The 24,009-nt window shown below is 38.1% G+C and overlaps 1 protein-coding gene across 1 annotated transcript in view; it reads right to left on the bottom strand.

Annotated features, from left to right (window-relative positions):
- Positions 1-2,497: 2,497 nt before the first annotated feature.
- The window catches only part of CMTM8 (CKLF like MARVEL transmembrane domain containing 8), a 36,565-nt gene continuing 15,053 nt past the window's right edge, over positions 2,498-24,009 (bottom strand). The window contains exons 2-4 of the mRNA XM_075022503.1: positions 10,268-10,441; positions 5,811-5,927; positions 2,498-3,041 (exon numbers count right to left, since the gene is read on the bottom strand). Of these exons, the coding sequence (XP_074878604.1) occupies positions 2,958-3,041; positions 5,811-5,927; positions 10,268-10,441 (375 nt within the window). The 3' untranslated portion in view covers positions 2,498-2,957. The remainder of the gene's footprint in view (positions 3,042-5,810; positions 5,928-10,267; positions 10,442-24,009) is intronic.

The raw sequence follows: 24,009 nt of genomic DNA, 5'->3' as shown, positions 1-24,009 counted from the left end.
AGAAATACAGGCATCTTCTGTAAACCACTGGCACAAAGTCAGTCTAAAACACTGCTGAATTTGAAGTTTTTATTACAGTTCTCATGCTATTTACTTCATCTTGTTAAGTGCATCATGTATGATGATGGTAAGAGGTACTGACAACTCCTTTGAAAATGAAATTTGATGGCCATAAGTTGACATCAAGTATCCTTATGTATGTGGGTGACTTAGATTTTTCAGAGACTGTTTGTCTGACACAAGTTATTTCTAATGTCAAATACCTTCATTTTGCCAGTTGATTAGCATTTTGTTTATTCTTCTAAATATCTGTATTAAGAATTTCACTAATGATTTCATCACTTACCAGTTGTTCCTTTAAATGAGGTTTCTTCCAGTCTTATGAACACTAAGCAATGCCTGCAGCCACAAATCTTGTTTTAATTGTTATATGATAAACCACTGCTAGCTTATCTTCTTTATCAATATTAGAATATACAAAGGTGAAAGTCATAGTTTGCAAATCAGTATTTAAGACTAATAAAGGACCGATAACCTTTTGGGTGCTTATGCCTTTCTTCAGGCCTGAAAGAGGAGGAGCAAACTTCAGAAGTAATTCTCAGCTTGTACCGATTCCTCCAATTTTAACTAGGTATTCAGAATGCTTGAAAAACAGGCAGTTGGTACCTGGGGAACAGCTGAGAAATGAGACAGATGAGAGAGAGCATGGGAAGCAAGATAATTATCTTTCTAAAAGGAAAGAGTAAGGCAGATATGTTATGGTTTGTGAAAATAAGCAGGGCCAAGCCTAAAGCAAATTTCTGCCTAGTGCGTATTTTTTAAAATTCAGAATTAAGGATTCAACTCACAGATTTGCCTTTGGAAGACATGCCACACATCTTCCCTTGAGGATCAGTGCTGAGGACTCGGAGAGGTGGCAGATATTTTGCCAGAATCATTCCTTACCTGGTAATAGTAGTGTTTTGTCCTTCGTTAAATGTGTTTATTCTGACATGTAACACAGTTTCCATGACAGTTTTTGGTAAACTGGATGAAACACATTACTCCCTCTTAGCTCTACTCCCTCCTATTACCTCTATCCACAAATGTTGTCTGGGTTATGACTTTAGACCAGACCATCACAGTTACCACAAAATCATGAAACATTTGTGCAAAGTCACGTTCTTTTGACTTAAGACAGGTACCTCAAATATCATTTAAGAAAGAATTTTTTTTACTATGAAGGCATTTTTACTGATGAGATTTTAATTCTGGCTATATTTCTAGTCGCATTTTATCAGTTGACATTTGGATCATTTTTATGCCTTTGTTTTTTTTCCAGCAATGGAAAAGAGCATATGAGATTTTAATGACACATTTTATCTGTGTAGATAAAATGCATAGTTGGTAGCCCTTCTTCCTTCTCACGACTGGGTAATTTTAGCAAGCAGCAGACAGCCTGACCTTTGTTGTACAGGCCAGATGCAATCTGCAGACAAATATAGGTTTTAAAATAATATCTTGGCTTCCCTTACACTGAAATCCTGTGACTCCAACAGATAATCAAGAACAAAACAATGTGACTGAAAACAGAATTAGCTGGCTGCTGATAAATCTTCTTTGCTGCAGGGCATGCATGTAAGTAAGCACACACCATTTAGTTACAGGGAGAAATAAAGAAGTTTTTTTAAGAAGTAAGATTTCTCTACTACCATATAGAATTGTCCAGCTAAGTTTTTGAAGACTAGAAAAGAGTCCAAATCTTCTTAATCCAGGAATAAAAGATTTCCCAGCAGTTACTTAAATGAGAAAAACTTTAAATAATATCATAAAACAATCACAGCTCTCCATATAATTCCTAGGAAAAAAAAAATCCTTAGGTAATTTGTATCTGAAAGTAATTTTCAAAGTATCTGTTTTGACAGTCATAATCTTGTCATATTTCTGCTTGACTCAAAGATATTTAAATATGAGTGTCAAATTAAAAACTTCATTTGTTAAACTAACAACTCAGATGATGCCAGTAGACAAGAAAGGAGGGAATAATTCTTTGTTTCTAGCACTGGTGTCTTGACAATTCTATGGATTTAATCTTTATATCATTTAATAGAATTTAGAAGCCCAGATTTTAATTAGGACAGATTAATGGCCTAATCTGAGGAGAAAAGAGAAAAACACAGTCCCCTGAGAAACAAAATTTATTACCTTTAGCAGGTGTTTTGTGATAGTCTCAGTAGGTTAAACACTGAGTACTAAGGGAGTGTTGTCTAGACTTATGCTCCAGAGCCTGCTGGATTTGAGAAACCTGTTAAAATAATGTGTTTCAGGTACAACATTCCTTCAGTGAGCTTCAGGGCTACAGTAACAGGTTCCAAAAGCAATCTCTTGATTGTGAGAAGCTGTTAGAATGTGCCAACTGACAGGATCATCAGAATTCTTAGTAGTATATATTTTACTCTGAAAAAGAAATTTAAAAAGCAACCTTTTACTCTCAGTTTACAAAACATGCACAGCTGGGTCATTTATTTATTTACTTTTAATGTTTTGGGTGGGTTTTTTTCTGCACAATGTCACTTTTTATACATAATAATGAGACAGTATCAATCTTAGTTTTGATTTGTAGCATTCAGTATCAAAAGTATACCTGCAACATTTAAAAAGTTACATTTACAAAATTGGCACATTGTCTGAGTAAGATTTATTAAAGGTTTAGTAATAACATCTATACAATGTCTAGAAAAATATGATGTTAATTTTAAAAGAAGCAGTATGAAATTTTATTGTACAGTATAAAGTCGGTGTTAGATGTCTCTAAAGATGGAATGGTATTATAAATAATCATATAATCTCAGCTTAAAATATATTGTGTCAATTCTAACAGAAATGTTCAAAAAGACCTCATCTCTCTTCCAAGCTTTTGTCAAAAGAGTATAGTCCTCAAGATATTTTATACTACAGAATACATTTTAACAAAATATTTACTGCAAAGTTCGCGATCGCCAAGATATAAAGCTAAAATACGTATTTCCAGCATAGCAGGAGGTAACCACGAAGGCGAAGAACTGTAGAGAGAAGGGGGAAAAAAATATATATTAGGAAAAAAAATTATATTTGAGAGCACTGTCATTTCTATGAAAAAAATAGTTATGGGATTTGGAAAAAGGAGAAATAGCAGGCTGACTAAAATGGCACTCTTTCACCTCCTTGTACTTGTGTGGCCATCACAGTCAACACTGTGTAAGTAAGTTTATATTCTGCTTAGAAATATGGGTCTAGAAGCAGACAAAACATGGCACATTTCAACTCATATCTCCACATTATACTGCCTCAGTGTGGATCTTATAGATTGGACTCCCACCAATCCTATACTTGCTGCTTTTAACATCAATTGCTGGTAAAGACTGAGGGGTAGTCCATGGGACAGTGCGAGCTCAAGCTAACACTCCTGCACTGCTGCTATGTTCCAGAAATTGCCTACAGCCCCCCTGTACCTCGGTATGGCACACTGTGCATCCCAACAGGTTTGTTTACAGAGAAAACCTGGATTTAAAATGCAGGCCCAGACATGTTCTCAAACAGCAGTACCTATTAGGTTACCAGCTCCAGAGGTCCTCAAGCTGCAAGTAACAGCAACAGCAACTACGTTGAGATATTACTACTTTGTCAGAAATTGATTACAGAATAAGCCTACTGTAGCAGGCCAGATTTATTTTATGTTTAAAGATAAAACTACACATATCAGTGGTGTTGCTTCTATAGTCCTTGCAGCATACGCACACAGAAACCAAAGAACAGCTGTGAACTATTTCAGTTGTACTGATAAAGTCCAATTCAGTGCCAGTGGTTAAGTTCCTGTTAATCACTGCATTTTGAACATAGACAATGTTCAAAATGGTCTTACGATAAGACCAGAATGTTTTGTGCTGGTAACTGAACCAAATAAAGCTGACACTGCAAATAGGATTAACACTACTTTTCTTAGAGGTGAGCAATGATAGGACAAGAGGGAACAAATGCAAATTACAGGAAGGGAAATTTCAATTAGGTATTGGCGAGGGGGTGGGGAATCACAGGGAGAGTAATCAAACATGGCAACAGGGGCTCAGAGGCGTTGTGGAATAGCTATCCTTGGAAATACTCAAAACTCAAGTGGACAAGGCCCTGGTAGCCTGATAAGAGTTAGCCCTGCTTTAAGGGGGGAAAGAGCTGGACCAGATGACCTCCAGAGGTCCCTTCCAGCCTAAAAATATTTTATGATTCTACCAGTGTTTCTTGCTTATATACCATCATTGGCCTGGGTAGGCACTTCAGCTCTGAGAGCAAGGCACTACTAAGCATGCCTAGAGGCAGTAAAACTAAGCCTTCCAACAGAGGGCTCTCGGCGAGTCTTGTCTAATGTAAATTTAATCTGTGGCACCAAAAACTGTAGATGATGGTGTAAAATATTATTACAATAGAAAATTGTAGCATTCTTCTTTTCCAATATTTTTTGTTTCTTATGAAATAAAAGCTCCATCTAAAAGCTTTCTAACATAAAAAGACTGTTGGGGATAGATGATTTGCTAAATTCTCACAAACGTCTATCCATGAAACCCTTAATGGGTTCAGAAAGCAGGAATCTGCATTTAATAGTTTATTTAGACAGTGCATTAGATAAACACTATTAGGAGGTATTAGAAGAGATTCCAAACATCCCATGAGACACTGAGCATTCATGCATTTTGCATAAAACCTGAATCAGCATGGAAGCTTATCTAGCAGCAGGCAGGATCCTGTCAACAGCAGTGGCTGAGTAACAGATCAATAGTTACAAACTGCCAAGGGGAGAAGCCCCTGAACACCACTGAAATGACAGGGACGTAGTTATCTAATTCCCAAGACAAAAACAGAGCGGGTGTTCAAGTCTCTGCATTCATGGCTGTATACGATAAACTTCAGACAGAAGACAGGATCTGTGAATAGTCCAGAGAGGACAACTGCAGAAGCACAAACAGTCAGCAAAGTAGCTGTAATTTGGAATTACTGTATATAATTGAATTTGACTACTGTTGCCACAACATGCAAAAAGTTCTTTTACAACTCCCTTAACTTAGCTAGACAATGCATTCACCTACTCAGAAAGTGACATGGCTCTTTAAGAAAAAAAAAGTTGTTTTTCACTCACTTTGCCTGACTGCTCTGGATTTCCAAATCTAAGTAGTAAGACAGTAATGTCAGGCTAATTAATGATTTGCATCCACTTTAAAACACTGGGAAGTTACATGATTTTTCAGGCATTGCCCGCCCAACTCAGAAGAAAGACTATCAAAAGCTGAGGCTGTAACAAGAAGATCACTGTAGAAACAGCAATACCGCTTCAGGACCTTCCCAAAGGTGCTATGTATATGGCTCAGCCCACAAAAAGCTGAATGCATCTTATACACATATGTGCAAAGTTAGCTGAGTTAGTTTAAACTGCTTTTGAAGTTGTCCAAGTGCATTGAGGTGACTTGGTGCTCACACAACCTGTTTTGTCTACTCTGATGTGCAGGCTATACCCTCTGCCAGAGAGCTGGTAATAAATGGGGGCAGGGGAGAGGAAAAGCAGTATGATCTTAAAAACACTACAGCCTTTTCTGGTGTGACTGTCATCTCCTGGTGGAATTTCTAGTCACCTCCAAAAACTATGAACTAAATTACAGCTACGTATAGGTTTTGTGTATAAGCTTCTACATCAGTCTGCAGCTTTTCAAAATCCAGAGTGTGTGCATTTCAACCCGCACTCCCAGGAAGCCTTCTTTTGATATAACTTTATGGGACATAGAACTTATTTAAACAAAAAATAAACTCACTGAAGAAGCTGCCCAGCTGTTGTAATTGTGACTGTCCAGTTCTTTGGTAACTGAAGATGCATCTACAATGGCAGCAATGAGGTACAAAACAAAGGCACTTCCATTAAAACACAGACCCTATTGAAAAAACAAACAACAATTAATATGCACATGCATTTCTTACCATTTTCTATTCCAACATTACAAAACTCTCCTCTGAAATATAACATACACATGCTATGTACACAAGAAATGTGATTCTTAACTATTTTTACCTTCTTCCAAATTTCTATGTGCAAGATTAAATTTTAAACTTTAATTTATTTTGAAGACCCATAAACATTAAAGCACATTTTGGAGAAACTGTTCTCTCCATCACACTAAATCCAGAAAAGTCTTAAAACTGGTGTGCTGTGATTTTCCAAACATGAAAATAAGGACACGTTTTGGTTATCACAATCTAAGTGTTAGGCAGCAATAATATGACACTGTGAAAAAAAAAACCAACAAAACAACACTGCAATTTGATTACATTTCTAATCTACACAAAGATACACTGTAAGAATCAATAACTCATGGCATATGAAGAATATAAAGGTTCCAAAACTTTGTTTTCTCCATTTCTGAAGGAGAATAAAGAGGGTGTAATTTTTTCAGTTGTATTCTTCCACCTTTCCGTTTTGCTTGTTTTTGAGAGGAGAAAGAAACAGATAAAGCCAAGGAGGAGAACAGTCTGAATGGACTACATGGGTCATCAAGACCCATCCATGGTAGATGCTGCATTTTTTCTTCCAAGAAGCATAGTTAATGTCTCAGGGTACCTATGTTCATTACTAAGAAAGAAGCAAAGCAGGCAATATTGATCTCACACAACACTACAGAGAATAAACAAAACCAGTTTGTTCGGGTTTTGCAGGTGAGAGAGAACAGGAAATGAAGGGAGAATGGAAGTCTAAGAAGATAAAAAGATAAAAAGGTATGAGGGTTTTTTTTAAAGTAAGTTCAATACTTTGTCCTTTACTTACTCACTGCTTGGTCATGACTATAGGAAGTTCATTCTTATTTAAAAAGAAAATCCCCCCAAACTCCACCCTGCTACTTGTCTAAGGCATATGAATTTGGCCATAAAATATACTTTTAGATCACTGGTGCCATGTTTAAGTGGAATACCCATGACATGCTTTGCACCTAGGTACAATTGCAGGAATTGGTAACTCAGTTTAGATCAGGTCCTAATGTTGTACATGATCTGCTCCCTTCAGCTTCTGGCCCCATGTTTGCACTCCAGAGTGTCACACAAATATCATAGCCCTTAACTCTGTTGCCCCAGTTGTCTCTAAATGTTGCCATACTGGTGCAGCTACAACTTACTAATTGCCATGGTGTGACCCAGTGGATGCTAGGAATATATGCCAATTATTCTCTATTGAATTCACTAGTCACTAACTCTGGCAGAATCTTAAAAAAAAAAAAGAGCTGCAGCCCAAGAAGTTCAGAAGGCAGCAACAACAGCTGTATCCACATCAGCAATTCCCTCAGTGCACCAAAGCATGGATCGACAGCTTGAAGTGGTTGGTATGGAAGCTGCTCACATCCATTGCCAGGACATTTGGTTCTGGCAGAGTTTACTTCAGACTTGATGGACTCTGGCCCACTGTCACAGGCTCCCGTGACACACAGGGTTCAAAACTTTCTGAAGGGAAGCCATTCCCCAAACACAAGCTTTCTCAACTGCAGGCCCCTCCAGAGCACAGCATGCTGTGCTGTCATTTGTCAACATGTCAGTCTTCAGGTCACCCCTTCCCATGCAACAAACCTTCTTACAGTTTTCAGAGCAGGCTGAAGGGCATGCACGTCCGTCCTCCTGTGGTTCCTAAGTCCTTGCAACTTGAGGGCATTTGGAAAAGAGCCACTTACCCACCTTTCCACAGGGAACCATGGGCAGTGCCTCAGCACTCAGATGGAGTCCAAGGCCTGGCACTTGAAGTTTGATTCATACGCTTATTTATAAGTGGGGTTTATCTCACCTATATCAGTTGATCTAATAAGAGGTATTATGTCTATCCACAGATCTCACCTCTCTTGTTTTATCTGGGCATTACAATAATAAAATATCAAACTGTCAGTTTTAGGATAAGATGCCAACAACTGGCAGGTTCAGGTGAACTTCCGTAAAGCACTGATTTTCAAACTCCAAATTTGACTGTCTAGAGTATTTGTTGTTGTTATTTTTAGATTTCCTGTTCCAAAATGACTCAATTACCCTGGAAAGCTACAAATCCCTGCAATATCTTGTCATGTAGAAAAGAAAAAAGCACACAATTTTTGAGAAGTGCTGCTCTGGGAAATAACACTGTTGGGGAAGATGGAGTGCAATGCAAGCTGATTGGGCCTTTAATGCCAATATATTACTCAAACCAAATGGTTCATGCTAAATTACCATCTGCTTCTTAAATTCAAATTTACCAGATTTTAAAAGCTTCCATTGATTGTTTTAGCAAAGAACTTGCACTATTAAGGAGAGTCAGTTTTGAAGCACGTCCTTTGGGTTAATTTGCAGTAAAAGTAACTGCATCTTAAGCAATTTGGTAATGTGCTTAACCTGCAAAAAGTGAATTTATGACAGAGAAGTCCAGATGTAATTTTGGATCCTGCATACAATAGGCACAGTTTGAGCTAACTGTCGCCTAAGGAGGCAGAGCAATAACTAGCAGAGACTGAAATTCAGGATACTTCAGACAATAGGAGGAAGTAGGGTATAAACTCACTCACTCAAAAAGGTGTGTATCACTCAAAAAGGTGCACGTCATGCTCTCTTGAATGAAGACATTAACAACATCTAGCTGAAAAGAGATCCAACATTCCTCTTGCCCAGCCAGGAGTGGCAGAGATCCAATTCAAAGGCTATTCCCAACAGCATTTTTCATAGCTTAGGGCAAAATAAGCTAAAATGCAAGCATCTTTTATTTATTATGCATTTATTTTCATATTATCCTTTACTATAATAGGAGACTACCTTTTGGACCTACATTTATGTAATCATATCTACAATATGTTTGGAACTCGGAGCAAGAAATACACTCAATATGACATAGAAACAAATCAAATACTCCAGCTTGTCTACCACTATCAGGGGTAACTCATTTATGTGCAGCTGTTGTCTGATAATAGTTTTAAACTGATGAAAGAGAGGTAATGACTAACGCTGTATCCAAATGGATACAAAGATGTTTTCCCTTTAAATGTACTTAACTTACATCTAACGCAATGGGAAAAAAAAACCCCAACCAAACCAACACACCTTTAAATGTACCCAGACACATTACTGCTGTAATTGAAACAATCCAACATTTCTATAGCAGTGTTACAGCCTTAATGGTAATTGCTGGTCATGAAACTTGAAAACAGAGAAGCTATCTGAACATAATCCTGGTTGTTCTTATTAATAATTGCTATAGCTGGGTATTTATTACAGCAGCAAATGGGAAGATGAAAAGAAGAGTATTCAATTTTAGTCACATACACAACATAGCTGATAACAAGCTGTTTGCAAGACAGAAGTCAAATATATTATATCATAAAAATAACAGAATTCTAGTCAATAATATTTATTTAGCTAGTAAAAAAAAAAAAGAACAGTATCTCACTGTATCAGACAAATGCAAAGCTAAAATTCATAATAATTCTTGGATGGTCACAAATAGCCAGTTGGCTGAGATGACAGTGACTTTTAGGATCTATTACCCTGAACATCAGCCTGTTATGAAAATCCTGTAAAAATATACTGTTGAGAGGTACAGCTAGCCAGGTTTGTTCAAACCACAAAAACTGGATCTGAATTTTAAGTGCCTGTGAAATTTTTCTGTAATTACATTAGCTGTTTATCTGATTTGCATTAAGTCTTGAGCTAAAAGCAAAGGATTACATGGCACATATTTTACATATATACAACACTAATTTTCAGCACCATTTTCACAGTAGGGCATATATGGATTGTCAGACTGTTGCTACCTCTGAACCAACTTTGCTTTTACTTTAGTGGAGGAAGACTCATGTTTTAAGACCCAGGGCCCCACTTCCAATTCATGGTGTTGATTCAAGTAGGGATTTCTGCTGCTTAAGCCATATGGCCATGTCTGTTAGCTCAGAGGCAGCAACAGACTCATTCTTCATGGGATGTAATCACTACAGGGAGAAAAAGAGGCCACTGTGCATAATTATCAGTCACATGCACTTTATTAAAAATCAAGTCACTACATCAACCGCTGAACAAAACAGTGAAACATCATAGGAATTATTTTAAAAGTATCTGGGTAGTATGAAGGTTAAACGCTGCAGGTATGCAGCCACACAGTAATTAGGGAAAAATCTGCAAAAAGCACAAGTACAGTTGGTTAACTACACCCACAGAATGCATCAATATTTTATTTGCCTCATAACTTGGCAAACCTGAAACAACAAAGAATGGGTATATTTACCACTGTGGTCCATGGCACCTGGGGGATCCTGGTGTAGGTCATTGTCATGTAGATGATCAGAAAGAAGACGGTGAGAACCCAGTAAAACACAGCCACAAACATCACCCAGCCAAAGGCTGGGTATAGAAAGTATTCTGTTCCAGCAATCAGGGTCCACACCAGCAGCCCCAGTACCTGCAAAAATTATGGAGAAGAAAGAAAATGTTACACAGTCTTAGACCTCATACATTTGTTCTAAGTCAAGGAATGACACCACTGCCATTCACATAACCATTTGATGAGCTGAGTTGGGATGCTACACTGACAGAATACTAATCTAACAAAAAAAGAAATATAAAATTGGTTTTGCTGTGGCAGGGTGTCACAAAGGGAAAGGCAGAATGAGGCATCTTAGTGTTGATTTAGCTCACCTTTAACTATTATGGAGCCATACTTGCAGTGATTTTACAGCTAGCTCTCAAAAGGATTGCTTATTATAGCCTACTAGCTTACGTGCATGAAGGTACATACCACTATTCTGCAGTCAGTGAAGTCACTTTAGAAACAGAAGCCTGTGAAGGACCACTGGGATCTTCAGCTCCCATCTGCCACAGTCACAGGTAACTGAGTAGTTGGGGTCTAGTTCAAAATGGTCCATGCCTGCTCTGTGCGTGGGCAGGCACCATAGACACAAAACAACTCCTAGGACCTTAGTAAAAAAGGTAGTAGTAAAATACCAACAGCCACCACCACTGTAACATGCTGCTGGACCAGAGCAGATCAGGTTGGGAATGTCATTTTATTATATTCTGCAGTTCTTAAAACATCCCCCAAGTGACCTGACCCTAAGTAGTAGGCAAGAACTCACACTCAAGCAAAGCCCTCAGGCAAACCAGTCTGGGGAAAACAACTCCCTCCTGATCCTGACTCTGGCAATCTATTCACATCTAAGACATGAAGAAATGCACGAACCAAAGACTTCAACATACTCTCTCCAGTTTTCTCCAGTGTTAGGTGATTTCCAATGCATTAAGAGGTAAGAGGAGCAAACAAAACAGAAGTCAAGTCATATGCCACAGGAAGAAAAGTTGTGTGCTTTGCAAGTTGTCCAGCAATTAGAAAAATCTTAACTATAAAAAGAAAGGGATATTTTATACCTTAAAAACAAATGAAAAAAACAGGCCCCATCACACACACACACTTTATTGGAGTCAGATGTGGGAACTAAAATTCTTGTATTTGAAACAAGCTTCATCTCTTTCTGCTATCTGGACTATGGTGAAACTGCCTAGCAGTTTTCTATTTTTTTTCTATTTTTCTAGAGAAATAGAAGGAAGACAAAATTAAAGCAAATAGCAACACGCTTATTTAACAGACAACAGCCATAGCTGGACAATCTAAAGAACCTTCTACCCCAATATTCTGTTTCCAGCAGTGGTTAATAACAGATGTCTGAAAAAATATATTAAGAATAGACCATGCAATTGTAATATTTCCTTGGATTACCTTCTTCATGCCCTTAGGAATGTGCAGTGGAGGGACTTCCTGAGCCTATGGTGGTATCTTTGTAATCAATAGCCCCTGACAGAAGGTGGCAATTTTGCTATTGCTTCATTTGCACAAGAGCTAATGCTATTCCCACGCAAGTTGTTGCCCATGGTCCCATTTACTTTTCTATTGCAGAATTGAACACGTAAACATTACTGATAAATCTCTAAGTATTATATACAAGACAAAACTATACTGTTGAACAAAAGTTTATTGTAAATAGTTCTGCTAACTTTCAGCAGCTACCTACTATCTGTTTACTTTGTCTTCAATTCATGCTCCAAATTGCCACACAAACTTAATTCAGCCCTCAATTTGTTGTCTTGTGTGATCACAGTATATTCCTGTATATTATTTGTACATTCATCTACATCTGCACCATGCATACAGAGAAGCACTGCACAAAAGCCTGTTCCACTACTTTTTTGTGTGTCTTGTAATAGAGAAGGCACATAGTGGTCTTTTCAAGAGCATTTTTTCCACTGTTTTCAACAATTCAGCAACTTCTCTTTAATAGGAAGCCCTAGAACTCGCTTGGACTGGGATAAAAATTCCTACTTTCTGCAGCATACCAGGGGAGGGCAGCATTGCCTCACAAGAACAGTTCAAATAGCATCAACTGGGTAGGTTTAAAATATACACTATTCCTTAATGCAAAGTTATCGGTTCAGCAATGCTTCCCGTAGTTCATTTTAATTCTAGTTCCAACAACATTTTACTAATAGTAGCAATTCAGTTAATAATGCTTCAAATTGCACAAACTACCCATGATTAGATTAAAAAACAACTCCATTTTAGTGTAACAACTGCTTTAAGATTAAACAATCTTGATAAGACTGTTTAGCTAACAAAATACCATTTTCCTAGGATACAAAGTTGCTTTTCATTGTGCCCATCCACTTTAACCCAAATTTAAATTCATCATGCAGAAATTATACCAATGAATAATTGGTCTCATGCTTGATAAATAATTACTGAACACAGATTTATCCTAGATCTGAATATCCAGTAAAATACCAAGAACAGAAACTTCAAAGATGAGACAAAGAAAACAAAGAAATTACACATCATTAAACACCATAACCTACTGATAACAGTGTTGCTTTTTAGAAAGCTTTTAAAAATAGAAGTAGACTTTTTCCATAAGAAGCACAAGACTATGAAAAATGCTTAATATTAAATTCAACACAAATAAGATTGATAAGGACACCTCAGCTTATATAATGGGTTATTTCTGGAAAGAGTAAAAACTTCACAAGCAGCAAATTCTTAAAATTAAAAGGGAAAATTTTGAGCTTACATGAGATCACTAATCTTATATTACCACACAACAAAGCTAGCAAGACTTTAACTAGAGCACTGGTATTCTAAATGGTCACTGTTTTTTTCCAGTAATATTCTAACCTGGTGTTATCACCTCTCTTTCAAGATCATTTTAATATTTAAGCGGCTGTACATCTCATATGTATTCCAAAGAATTGCTTTTAGTGCATGTTTTTAGCTAGCCCATATCAATGGCAGAACAATTTATCTAAGTAATTGAGATGCACCATGGATGTTACAGATTTATATTCTTAACCAGTTCTTTGTTCATATGCATCGTAACTTTGATGGGTTGCATATTAGAGCGCATCTGACATTTTCAGTTAGATCCAGATACTCTTACTGCATATTACTGGAGCTGACAGGCTGAAATAGTATTTCAGATTTCTTGATTAGACCTGAAAAGGTCAGATCAGCTCATGGTCAACAATTCACTCTGTGTAGTTAAATGATACGGCAAAGGGTTTTATTGCATATGTAAACATGCACAATAAATTGATTTAAAGTTCACACTGGCCATCAGCATCTACAAAATACCTAAGGAGTCAAAGGAACATAGACATCTAGACAAGTCTTCTGTGATTAGCTTGTCTTCTCAGCATATTAAATACTGAGATAGTTTCCGTCGTGTTAAAAGCCTGTCTCGTAACATTCTGACTGTCCTTTGTATTATACATTTGCTGTTCAACAGATCAGTACAAACTGGATGACATTTGTGCATCTGCTGGAGCCGAGAATGCCGCTTTTCCTGCTGATTTGATAACAAACCTCCCCACTGGGAATAACTGGACTATATTCAAATGACATCTCAATGAGCATCTAGTGTACAGAATCTGGCAAGTGAGTGAGAGGTATGCAACACTGTAAAGTAAAGACCAGCAACTGCAATACCTGGGGAGTGCCCACAGTAATACAGTGTGCACAGAGGGTACACAGCTACTTTCACTGCTTCAGATCAGCTCAAAGACAAGGGAGAAAGCTCCACTCAGTAACTGGGAAAGACCTGTATCTTGTTATAACCAAGTATGCTAGAGTGTATTGGTAATAGCTATATATTTGATTTTAATTTATGAGCAAGTCAGAATATGCTTATTTAGAATTACAGGAACATACTACAATCCTGTAAAAAATGACTCTGAGAAAGGGAGGAAAAAGCTTCAAGAAGACTGAAGAAAATAATGCATGTGGTAGTTGATGAGAGGGGATGCTGGGTCCTAAGACTATAAGGGCTCCACCAACTGGGTCCAGTTTTTCAAGTCAGATGGGAGATAGGGATTTCACTCAGTACATGATAAACGCAAGCTGTTTTCCCTTGTTTATTGCAGTCTCTGACTTCACATTGGACATCTATTTTGTGACCATTTGGCTGCTGCTTGATCAGGTACCTCCATTACTAGAATGCATTAATATGTCAAATGTACTAATGGATACTTCAGCAGCTGGCAGATACCATGAAAAGGAAATAACTTTGTAGCAAAGTCCAATATTATTGAGTGTGCAGGTTTAAAATTAGATGCTTAATTGCATATTCAAACCCTTAAATAAGTGCCATAATTTTTCCGCAGTGCCGAGAACTTCAAAAGTATTGGACTATTTAGTCACTTAAATAAAAAATACAGCTTTGTTCCCTAGTAGATGAGACACATCTTGTTTCAGGTTGCTGGTACAAGTCAGCAGGTATGAAAGCAGGTGTGAGCTTGAATCGGTGTATCCAGTTTTGCTTTTTGAAGCAGCTTAAAAACTGCAGAACTGAATTTGTACTTGCAAACTACATTTAAAAAGCCTATGATGCAGTGACTCCTCTCCAGTGATGCTAGTGTTACAAATTCTGCAGCATTCATCTTGACTGGTTAACTCAGCAACACAGTTAAAAATGTTTATGCGTCCCTTTCAAAAGAAAAATAAGTATCATTGTGGCAGAACTGACAGGGAGAAAAAAAACCAAGGCTCATCTAGTTTCATGAAATAAAATTAAAAAAAAACAACCCAAAAACCCCTATCTGGCATGTCTGCCTGAAGCTTTTCCTATTCTTTATCCTAGAAATGGCTCCTACGACTATTTCAGTTCTCTGTATGCATAAGTATTGTAGGATTTATACAGAGTTGCTACTGGCACAGATGTAAATGATGGTAGGAGACTAGAAGAGTTGTGCATTTGCAGCAACAGTTGTCTCCTGTATTCAAGCAGCTGTGGACAGAATCCAGCAAGTAGAAAGCAAGACATCTTGCCTCTCCTTCCCAAGAAAGGAGGTTTACAACTAGAAGAGAGAGACTATTCTAAATTATTGCACATCATTATTTCACTACTAAATCACAAGTTAGGAGCTACCTCAGAAGCAGCACAAGCAGCCTATGAATGTCTCAACCTCCATCCTTTTCTTCCCTTGGCTACTCTCTGCAGGCAAAAAAACCCCCAGGGAGTCTCCTGTGGGCAGGGAGACCATGAACATTTCTCATGCCTGCTCCCTAGTTTCTTATCTCACCTTTCATGACCCTTGGGAAGACAAGGTTGGAGATGCTTTTCATCAGGCACTGAGAGGGTAAGCAAGGATCCCGAAGGGCAGCCAAGACCAGCAGTTCAGCACTATAGGGGCTCCCCTTATTTGACGTTGATTAGTCAACCATCTCTTGGGTGTTTGTAAGCATTTGGTAAGATTAACAAATATCTACCAAACATGTTGTGACATGGATCACACACCAAAACACAGGGTCTTATAATGTGAATCAAAGTGTCCGGGGGGGGAGGGGCAAGTTATTTAAAGAGGGGAAGAAAGGCCATTCTTCCTCTATTGTTCCTGTAAGACATACCCAGGACAGACAGTCGTAAGAACAAGCAGATTTAATTGTCTTATATTTGACAGATACAGAACGATATTTTTTTTCTTCCGGCTATGGCTAAATGGAGTAAATGTTTGCACTGCGCTTAAATAATGTCTTTAAATTTGAGGTTTGGTGCTCTCGGACACGATCGATGAAGTAACATTCAACAATTCCGCCTTCTGCCATTAGAGGGAGCACAATCACTGCTTTTCTTAGGAAAACGCTTTAGAAGGGGGGCACTTGGCACAGGCTTCAGATGCCCAGCAGAAACATCAAAGGGGCAATTTGCATACACCGCCAAACCCCTGCAGATTGAAAGGGAAGGCTCGAAATAAGCCATATATATACAGAAATCTTTCACAAGGGTTATGCTAAGTTAGAGTGTCTGCACAAAGCAACTTTGATAGGTTCACTTCCATACTGGGTACAACAGCAACATCAAGCGTAGGTTTACCCACAAACCACGAAAAATAAGGATCATTTATTTGTTTTACCTAAAAACCCAAACAAAACAAAAAACCCAAACAAAAAAAATCCCATGAAAATCAAACAAAACCAAATTAAAACCCCCAAACCCACAAAACTCTTCCCCACTATTTAGAAAATTGTATTTTAATGTCCATGGAGGAAAAATGCTTAAGAAAAAATAAGGTGAAAGCCTGTAAGTACTGGATAAATCAATCAAATATCAATCCAGACTAAAATACAAAATACAAAAATCTTGTCTGTGCTGCAGTCAGGGAAAAGGAGATAAACATGTTTTAAAACTTAGCTTTTAAAACTGAAAGGATTCAAACTTAAATAAAATTTGTTAACACTGAGTAAAGATGCAAAGATGAGAAAATTCAAAAACATCTTTCAGCTACATTTTTAGAGATACAAGATCCTTGCTTAAGTGTCTCTGAAATTTCAAGGACCATGTTAATGTACTCTGTAATAATCTAATCAATACATTACCTTAGCCTACTGCTTCTCTTTCCCAAACATTTTTTTAACACAAAACATTACAATGAGTTGACATCAGCCAGTCGCTACCGTCCCCCTCCTTACTGACAATACTGTATACCACTTTTTCTCCATAAGCATTTGGTGTCACCAGCAGTTGGAACGAATTTATTTTGCTAAGAGCTCCTCGGTGAAGGACAGCTTTGTGATTCACCCAGACTGTCTTCCAGTGAGACAGTCCCACAGAAGATAACTTGGGCTCTATATACACAGAGGAAAAAAATTCCTTTGAATTCTGCATGGTTTTGCAGGTTGTACACCAAATAAAAGAGAAGACTAGTGGTTTTGCTGAGACTTTTCAGGGCTTTGACTTCCTAGCAAAATTTAAAAATCCACAGTGCTCGCAGAAACATGCCAGTGGTCATAATGGACATACCAATGAAGTATTTTATCATTTATACAGTACAACTCTTAGTATCAAACTGAGTAGCAGCTACAGATCTCAAGTCTCCTCTACCTTTGAAAACATTTCTATTTGTATAAAACTGTGCAAAATTCAGTCTCTTCTACTTTCACAGAATTTCTAAAGATTGTCTGAATACCTTTTAAATTATTTTCAAGTAACTAGTTCCAGCATTGAAACTTCCCACAAGTCTTCAAACTTTCTGTCATGCTCTTGGCTCCATGGCAGCACCAGCAACCACCCCTCACTACAGACGAAATGTGAGGGCTCGAGATACTGGCAATATTAGCCATCACTTGAGAGAACACCACCCCCCCCCCCGAGTTGTTTTTTAGGGCAGATTTCCTAAGAGAGAAAACTACTGGAAGCAACATGTGCCAAAATATGCTCCAGAAGTACATCTTCACTAAAGAGTGAACTCTCTTACTCAAGAGCTTAGTCCAAATCCTATTACAAGCCACAGAGAAAAACCTCCTGACCCAGGCCTGAAATGGGTCAAGGCCCGCTAGCAGACATTTCATTCAATAGGGAGCACATCTATTCCAGAGTGAGAATTCAAACCAAGTCCTTCAACACCTGATGGACCTCCAGTGCCTTTCCCACAGCTCCATGGGGCAGGGAAGTCCTCTCACACCTACCACAATTCCCTAGGAAAGAGTCCAAGAGCGCCTTTGCCTAAAAAACTGGGCACCAGACCTCCCCACATCTGAGCCAGTAAAGAAGAGCTAGTCGTGATGATCAGACCATGACACTCATCATCCAGATCAGCCAGACAGAGAGGATGTACTGAATCAGCTGCGGCATGCATAAATAAGGGTATTGGCTTGCACTTACAAAAGAATTCACACTGAGAGGCAAAGCCAGCTTGCAGGAGTGCCCAAGAAACTATAAAGTCTCATTGGGAAGAGCAGAGAGAGGCAGGCAGGCAGTGGCTGGCATGCAAGCAGGAAGCTTATTTTTCTAATCAGAATGGGTATTGCAGTACCAATTGCTGCCTACACATAAAGACAATAGTACCTGAGCAAAATGCAGTAGCACACCCCCATTTCATGTTACCTTAATGAGTCTACCGCCTAGTAAAATGAATAAATCACAAAGGTACTCCTTCTCTAGCCTCCACTGTTGACTCCGCTGATCACACTGCAACTCATGCGTGAGGAGTTTTCTGTGATACAGTGCTCCGGCTCACTGCAACTGACAGCTGAGAAAAATAACTCCGGGGTGGGAGAGAGTAAGGAAACCATACTGTCCATCCCAGCAGCGTATTACAATGCTCGAACATTGCTTCACCTGAGAAATATGTGTGGAATGTGTGAGACCAGAGCTAACACCAGTAACACAGATCAAAAAGAGGTAGCTTAAATTAAAAAAGCAAGAGATGTTTTCTGGACTGTCCCATCTCTCATCAAAATTGTGAAATCACTACAAAGGAGTGTATTGCTTACTGTTTGTCAGGAATTTTTGTCTGAAAAAATAACTAGAGGTAGGGTAGTGGATATTCAGAAGGAAAACAAGAAATAAGACAGTGCTTGGGTTGTAAATTTTGTTCCATGTGATTAAAAACATCACAACAGAAGATTAGAAACTGTTAGGAAAGGAATAAAAGATAAAAAACTCCACCAAACATAACATATCACAGTGCTTTATAAATCGATGGCATACCCATGCATTGAGTATGTTCTGTTCATTCCTCTCCCATTTCTAAAATGATTCAGTGGGATTATGCAAGGCACAGAGAATGGCTCCTGCAAAAAAAGAAAGTTAAGTTTGGAAAAAAGATGCATCCAATTTTCTATTGAAGACCGAAGAAGTTTATGACAGAAATCTGCAGAACGCTGGCTGGCATAAAGAAAGGAACAAGGACTGGATTAGGACTTGAAACACAAGAAGCATCCAGCTAAATTATCAGGCAGAAAGTTGAAAAACAGAAGGAAGTGGTATTTAAAAAAAAAAACAAAAGAAGAAAAAAACCCAATACATAACCAAATTACAGAATTCATTGCCACAGGAAACATCATACACACTCCTGGAAGACTGGCCAGCCCTGTCTGTATATAATACCTATATACACGATAGTCAAGATGCAACCTTCAGCTCTAGAAATTCCTAAATGTGCAGTTTGCTAGAAGCTAGAAAACTATAGCAGAGAAGGATCTGGTCGTATGTGCTCCTTCTTACACTCCTCTAAGTTTTCAGTATCAGTCATTATCAGAGACCGAATAGTGGACTAAACACACCACTGACCAGATCCATTACAACCACCATTACTAACTTCTGGTTTTAATTTGCCTTACTTTTCTGCAAGAGACCCTGGCAACTGAGTACTGGCAGCTGCAAAAGCGCTAATAGAATAGGATGGGATGACTACATGCCACCTCAATATACCTTTTGTTTCTAGAGTAGAATTACGAGGAATTATCTCAATCAATGGTGAAGAAACTGGCTTGAATTATATCATCATAAAATCTATCTTCACAGCAGAGCAGTGGTTGATCATTAACAGGTCATTAAAATGTGTACAAAGCATAAAGATTGGTCCTTGTCCCAGGGCACTTTCCACATCAAATGCTTTAAGGTTTCTGAGGGCTGCATTCAGGAGCATGCTACTGTTTACTGGTGCCTGTAAATTCTGACTTAACACTTGTGTTTTGCCTGAGGATCTACACACATAGAGACATTTATACAGGTTACTGTGCACTACACATATATTAACTTATATACTCTTGCTAACACAGTACTAGCCATCATTTTATCTACATAGCCACAGCAGAAGACACAGCCTCATCTTTGCCCATGATGTTCTATTATCTGACGAAAGTACCTTTATGCAGAGTACAGCGCACTGGGTCCATCCCAGGTCAGTCAGGAGAAAGACCTGCAACCAGCCTCAGAGCTGCTGCAGCTGACTGGGAACGCACCGGTTACTGCTATCAGCGTCTCCATCGGGGCCACAGTTTAATGTAAAAATAAAGAGGGGTGGTGCAAAACACCACCAAAGACAAACAGCCTGTCCTAAAAAGCACTTACCTCCTCGGAAGGGCACCCGGTGAAACAGTTGGAAGGCAATGACCTCCACAGTGCTTAACCTCTAAACGTGACCCCAGCGCAAGGAGACCGCCTGGTCTCTTATCTGGCAATCATGAGAGATGTGAATAAAAGGAACACTGCTGCTCCCTTTTCCTTCCACTTGAGCAAGGCCCAGCTGAAGCAGGGATTACTCCCACCACCTAGCATTTCCTAAAAAGAAACACCTTGTTATTGTGTAGTAATGCCGTTGATTTCAAATTCACTACCTCCACAGCTTCCAGACAGAGTTGGGAGAAGTGATACTGTAACAGCAAACACTGTGGTACCATGGAGCTGGGAATTAGTGGAATTCCTGCCATGCTTTGCTCCTCAGCAGCAGAGAAAGGAAAATGTAAAGTAATAGTATATTAGATTCAAACACAAAATAATCCGCCTTTTCAGTTACTTTCTGAGGAAGTTTTCACTTAATGCTGCTTTCAAGCATGAATTTTAAAGCAGACAATTAAAAAGCAAAATAGCCACACAGAGACACACATGGCACAGGATACATATTTCTTTGTTTCCTAGTGGTTGCTTTTGTGCAGCCTCTAAAGGTGTTTTTTTTTTTAAGGGAAAAACTTGAAGATTCAGTACAAACACCTTCAAACTAGCAAATAAATTCCATACTGCGATCATTTTTTCTTTTCAAAAGCCTGGTTATAAATCATAAAGATAAGTGAAACTACAAGGTTAAATGGTTTAGATTTAACATTCAAATATTAATGCATTTTGGAGCTCTGAGTAAAAGTTGTAGCTGATTTCATCAAGAAGCAACATTCACAAGTTTGTCCTCTAAACAGCCCTGTCCCCGTCCAGGTAATAGCAAAGAAAAATACATCCTATATGACCCACATGAGATGCAGTTTGATTTGTGATGAGTCCTAGCATCAAATTCATACAATGCCATATGATTTCATTGATTTCAATTTTAAAAGATCTTCATACTACAAAATTATGTGCAGATTTGAGAGCTCATATTAGTAGGGAATATCAATTAGTTGGTGGAAGGACTTAAAAGGGCTTGTAGTGCTTCTTTGTGGCAATTTAACTAAAAAAAGGAAAACCATACTGGCAGGCTTTTTGAATTCTTATTTTGAGACTTGAAGCCAAGATTTGGACAAAGGAAGCAATCTCCTCACATTTAACGAGACTTTCAATTGATGATGTATTTTGTATCTCTTCTCAAGACAGAGTTTCAGGAGTGCAGCTGCAGCCTAACTATGGGATTGGGTCTGCCCCCTCCCAGTTTAGCGTTTTGGGGGGCACTTCTTGGGTGGGGCAGATGACAAGCTTAACACACTACTACCTTTTCTTTGCACAAATGTAGCAACTGGTTCGCTCACATATGAGAGTTTTTCTGCGAAGAGCTGCAGGCTTTCAAGTCAAGTAGCAGAGACGTGTTTGTGGAGGTAAAGACCATGGTACAGTCCTTGTGCTCTGAATATGAGTTCTCCTTTATAAAGCACACATACAAACTGTGAGTTTGCAATTTTAACCTGCTGCGTACACTGAATACATGTTTGTTTTGGTACTTTTGGGAAGTGCACTGTGAGAAAATTATTTCCCTTGCACAGAAAAATTAGAAACAAAGACTATCAGCTTCAGTAATCTCTAATTGTCAGTAAACCCTTTTTACTTTTTCTTTTATTATTTAAACTGGAAAAGCTCAGAAGTAGATTCTGAGTTCAAAAGATACAGGGTCATATGTGTCTGTCTGTCTGTGTCGTCCCCAATGTGGCTATTTATTATTATTTTCATTACTACAACTACCATTGTTTCTTAATGGAACATCATGGTAGGAAATGTTTTCTCTTTTGTTCTAATTAACTTACATAAGTGAAAAGTGTTCTTCTACCTTAATCTTGCCTCTTCTATTTACATACAAACTTTTCCTTTGGAAGAAGTTTTATAGCACTCTATCTTCCTTTCTCACATCTTCCCTGAAGAATACAGTTCCTGACGTTAGAAAAATGCCCGCTTCTCAATAAATGGCAATGATTTGTGTAAGTTACTTTTAACATTTGGTGCATGCGTCCATGTAAAATACACATACCCACAAAGAAAGTAATTCTGCCATCGTTTGTACGTTAATAAGGTGAACTATTTTTAAAAGAGAATTCCTAACAATGGTTACTTATGAATTATGACTGATTATTTATGTAGTCCACTTTGTTTAAATGGTGTCTACATTCTTCAGGAGAACAATGCTGTATACAGCTGCTTTATTAATAATGTCACTGACTCTTTGTTGCTATTTTTACATCTCCATCTTCCTGTTAGGCCATGTAAATAGAGATGCCTATAATTAGCGGACGCACAGCATTGTTTCACAAATCTTAGCTGTTACATTAAAATAGAAAGTTTATTACTTCTTTGGGAATAACTTTTATTTTGCCCTATAGTTAAGATACACAGACATAAAGCCAGATATGATGCAATGGAAAAATCAAAGAGAGTATCTGCTAAGAAAGCTTACTGCTGCATTCTACATCCATTTAAACAGGAGGAGGATGTTAACTGCTTATTCAAAAAGAAGATTTTTTTTTTTTAATTTTTTTTTTTTAGAATGAAAGTATCTTTTAATTTCCAGCTGAACACCACAGAAATTGGTGTGGTACAATACAGAATTTTTTCTCACTGTGAGGCAAAATCCTCTAGCCACCAAAAGTTGAAACAGTTTCCCTTGCCTGACAAACAGAAGACATGAGAAAATAAGCCTGCATCCAGATCTGTTGTTGTCTGACTATTTAGAAGCTTACTGCACCTCTTGACTATTTCTATATTGAATCCCAAATATAAAAGTCCAACCCCAGGAACCATTACCCATTTTTTTAGGTAGAGATTAAGGATTTTACAAAGATTGATCCACATGTTGTAGAAATACCTCACTGAAAAATCTTTTTCCTTCTCTGGCAAAATTGCTTTCCTTCCTGAATACATTTTGCATTAACAACACAGAAAAACAGCATGCTTATAAATATTTAAGATTTGCATATGCTTTGCTGGAGGCATTTGTGTTCACAGACTTCACAGTCAAAAAGGACCATTTTGGCCATGTGGGCAATGGTATAAAGATTTCAACCTACAATATGCTTTTTGGAAAGAGATGACATCTTGGCATAGATACTGCAATGATAAGATTCATCTTGTCCCTAAATAAGCTGCCATATGCCTACTACTCTCATTGTTGAAAAACCTCAGCCCCGCTTCTCATCTGAATTTGTCTGAAGTCAGTTTCCGGGCATGTCCGTTTTTGAAATATCCATCTGTCACTGATATATCAAAGATAACTTTGCACTAAGGGTCATATTTAAAATTGTTGACAAGACACAACTGAACAAGAGGTAATCACAAATACTAACATTGCTTCTGACAAGAAGTTATGCTTTTTTTTCCCTTCTTGTTTTCATTCTCTTTTTTCTTTTCATGGTAGTAGTTGAAAGAGTTTACTTTCAAAGAATCAAGAACAGGCCAAATCCAGAATTAAGTTTTCAACAGAGATCTATTTATGAGTTTTTACCACTGTTCCACAATTAATGTTTGCAGAGAAGTTTAGGGTACAAAAGCAACTTTAAGATGAAGAATTACATGCAAGTGA

The sequence above is a fragment of the Buteo buteo genome, chromosome 2 (assembly GCF_964188355.1).
Source record: "Buteo buteo chromosome 2, bButBut1.hap1.1, whole genome shotgun sequence".
NCBI classification, from domain to species: Eukaryota; Metazoa; Chordata; class Aves; order Accipitriformes; family Accipitridae; genus Buteo; species Buteo buteo.
This window is presented reverse-complemented; position numbering and strand designations above follow the sequence as displayed.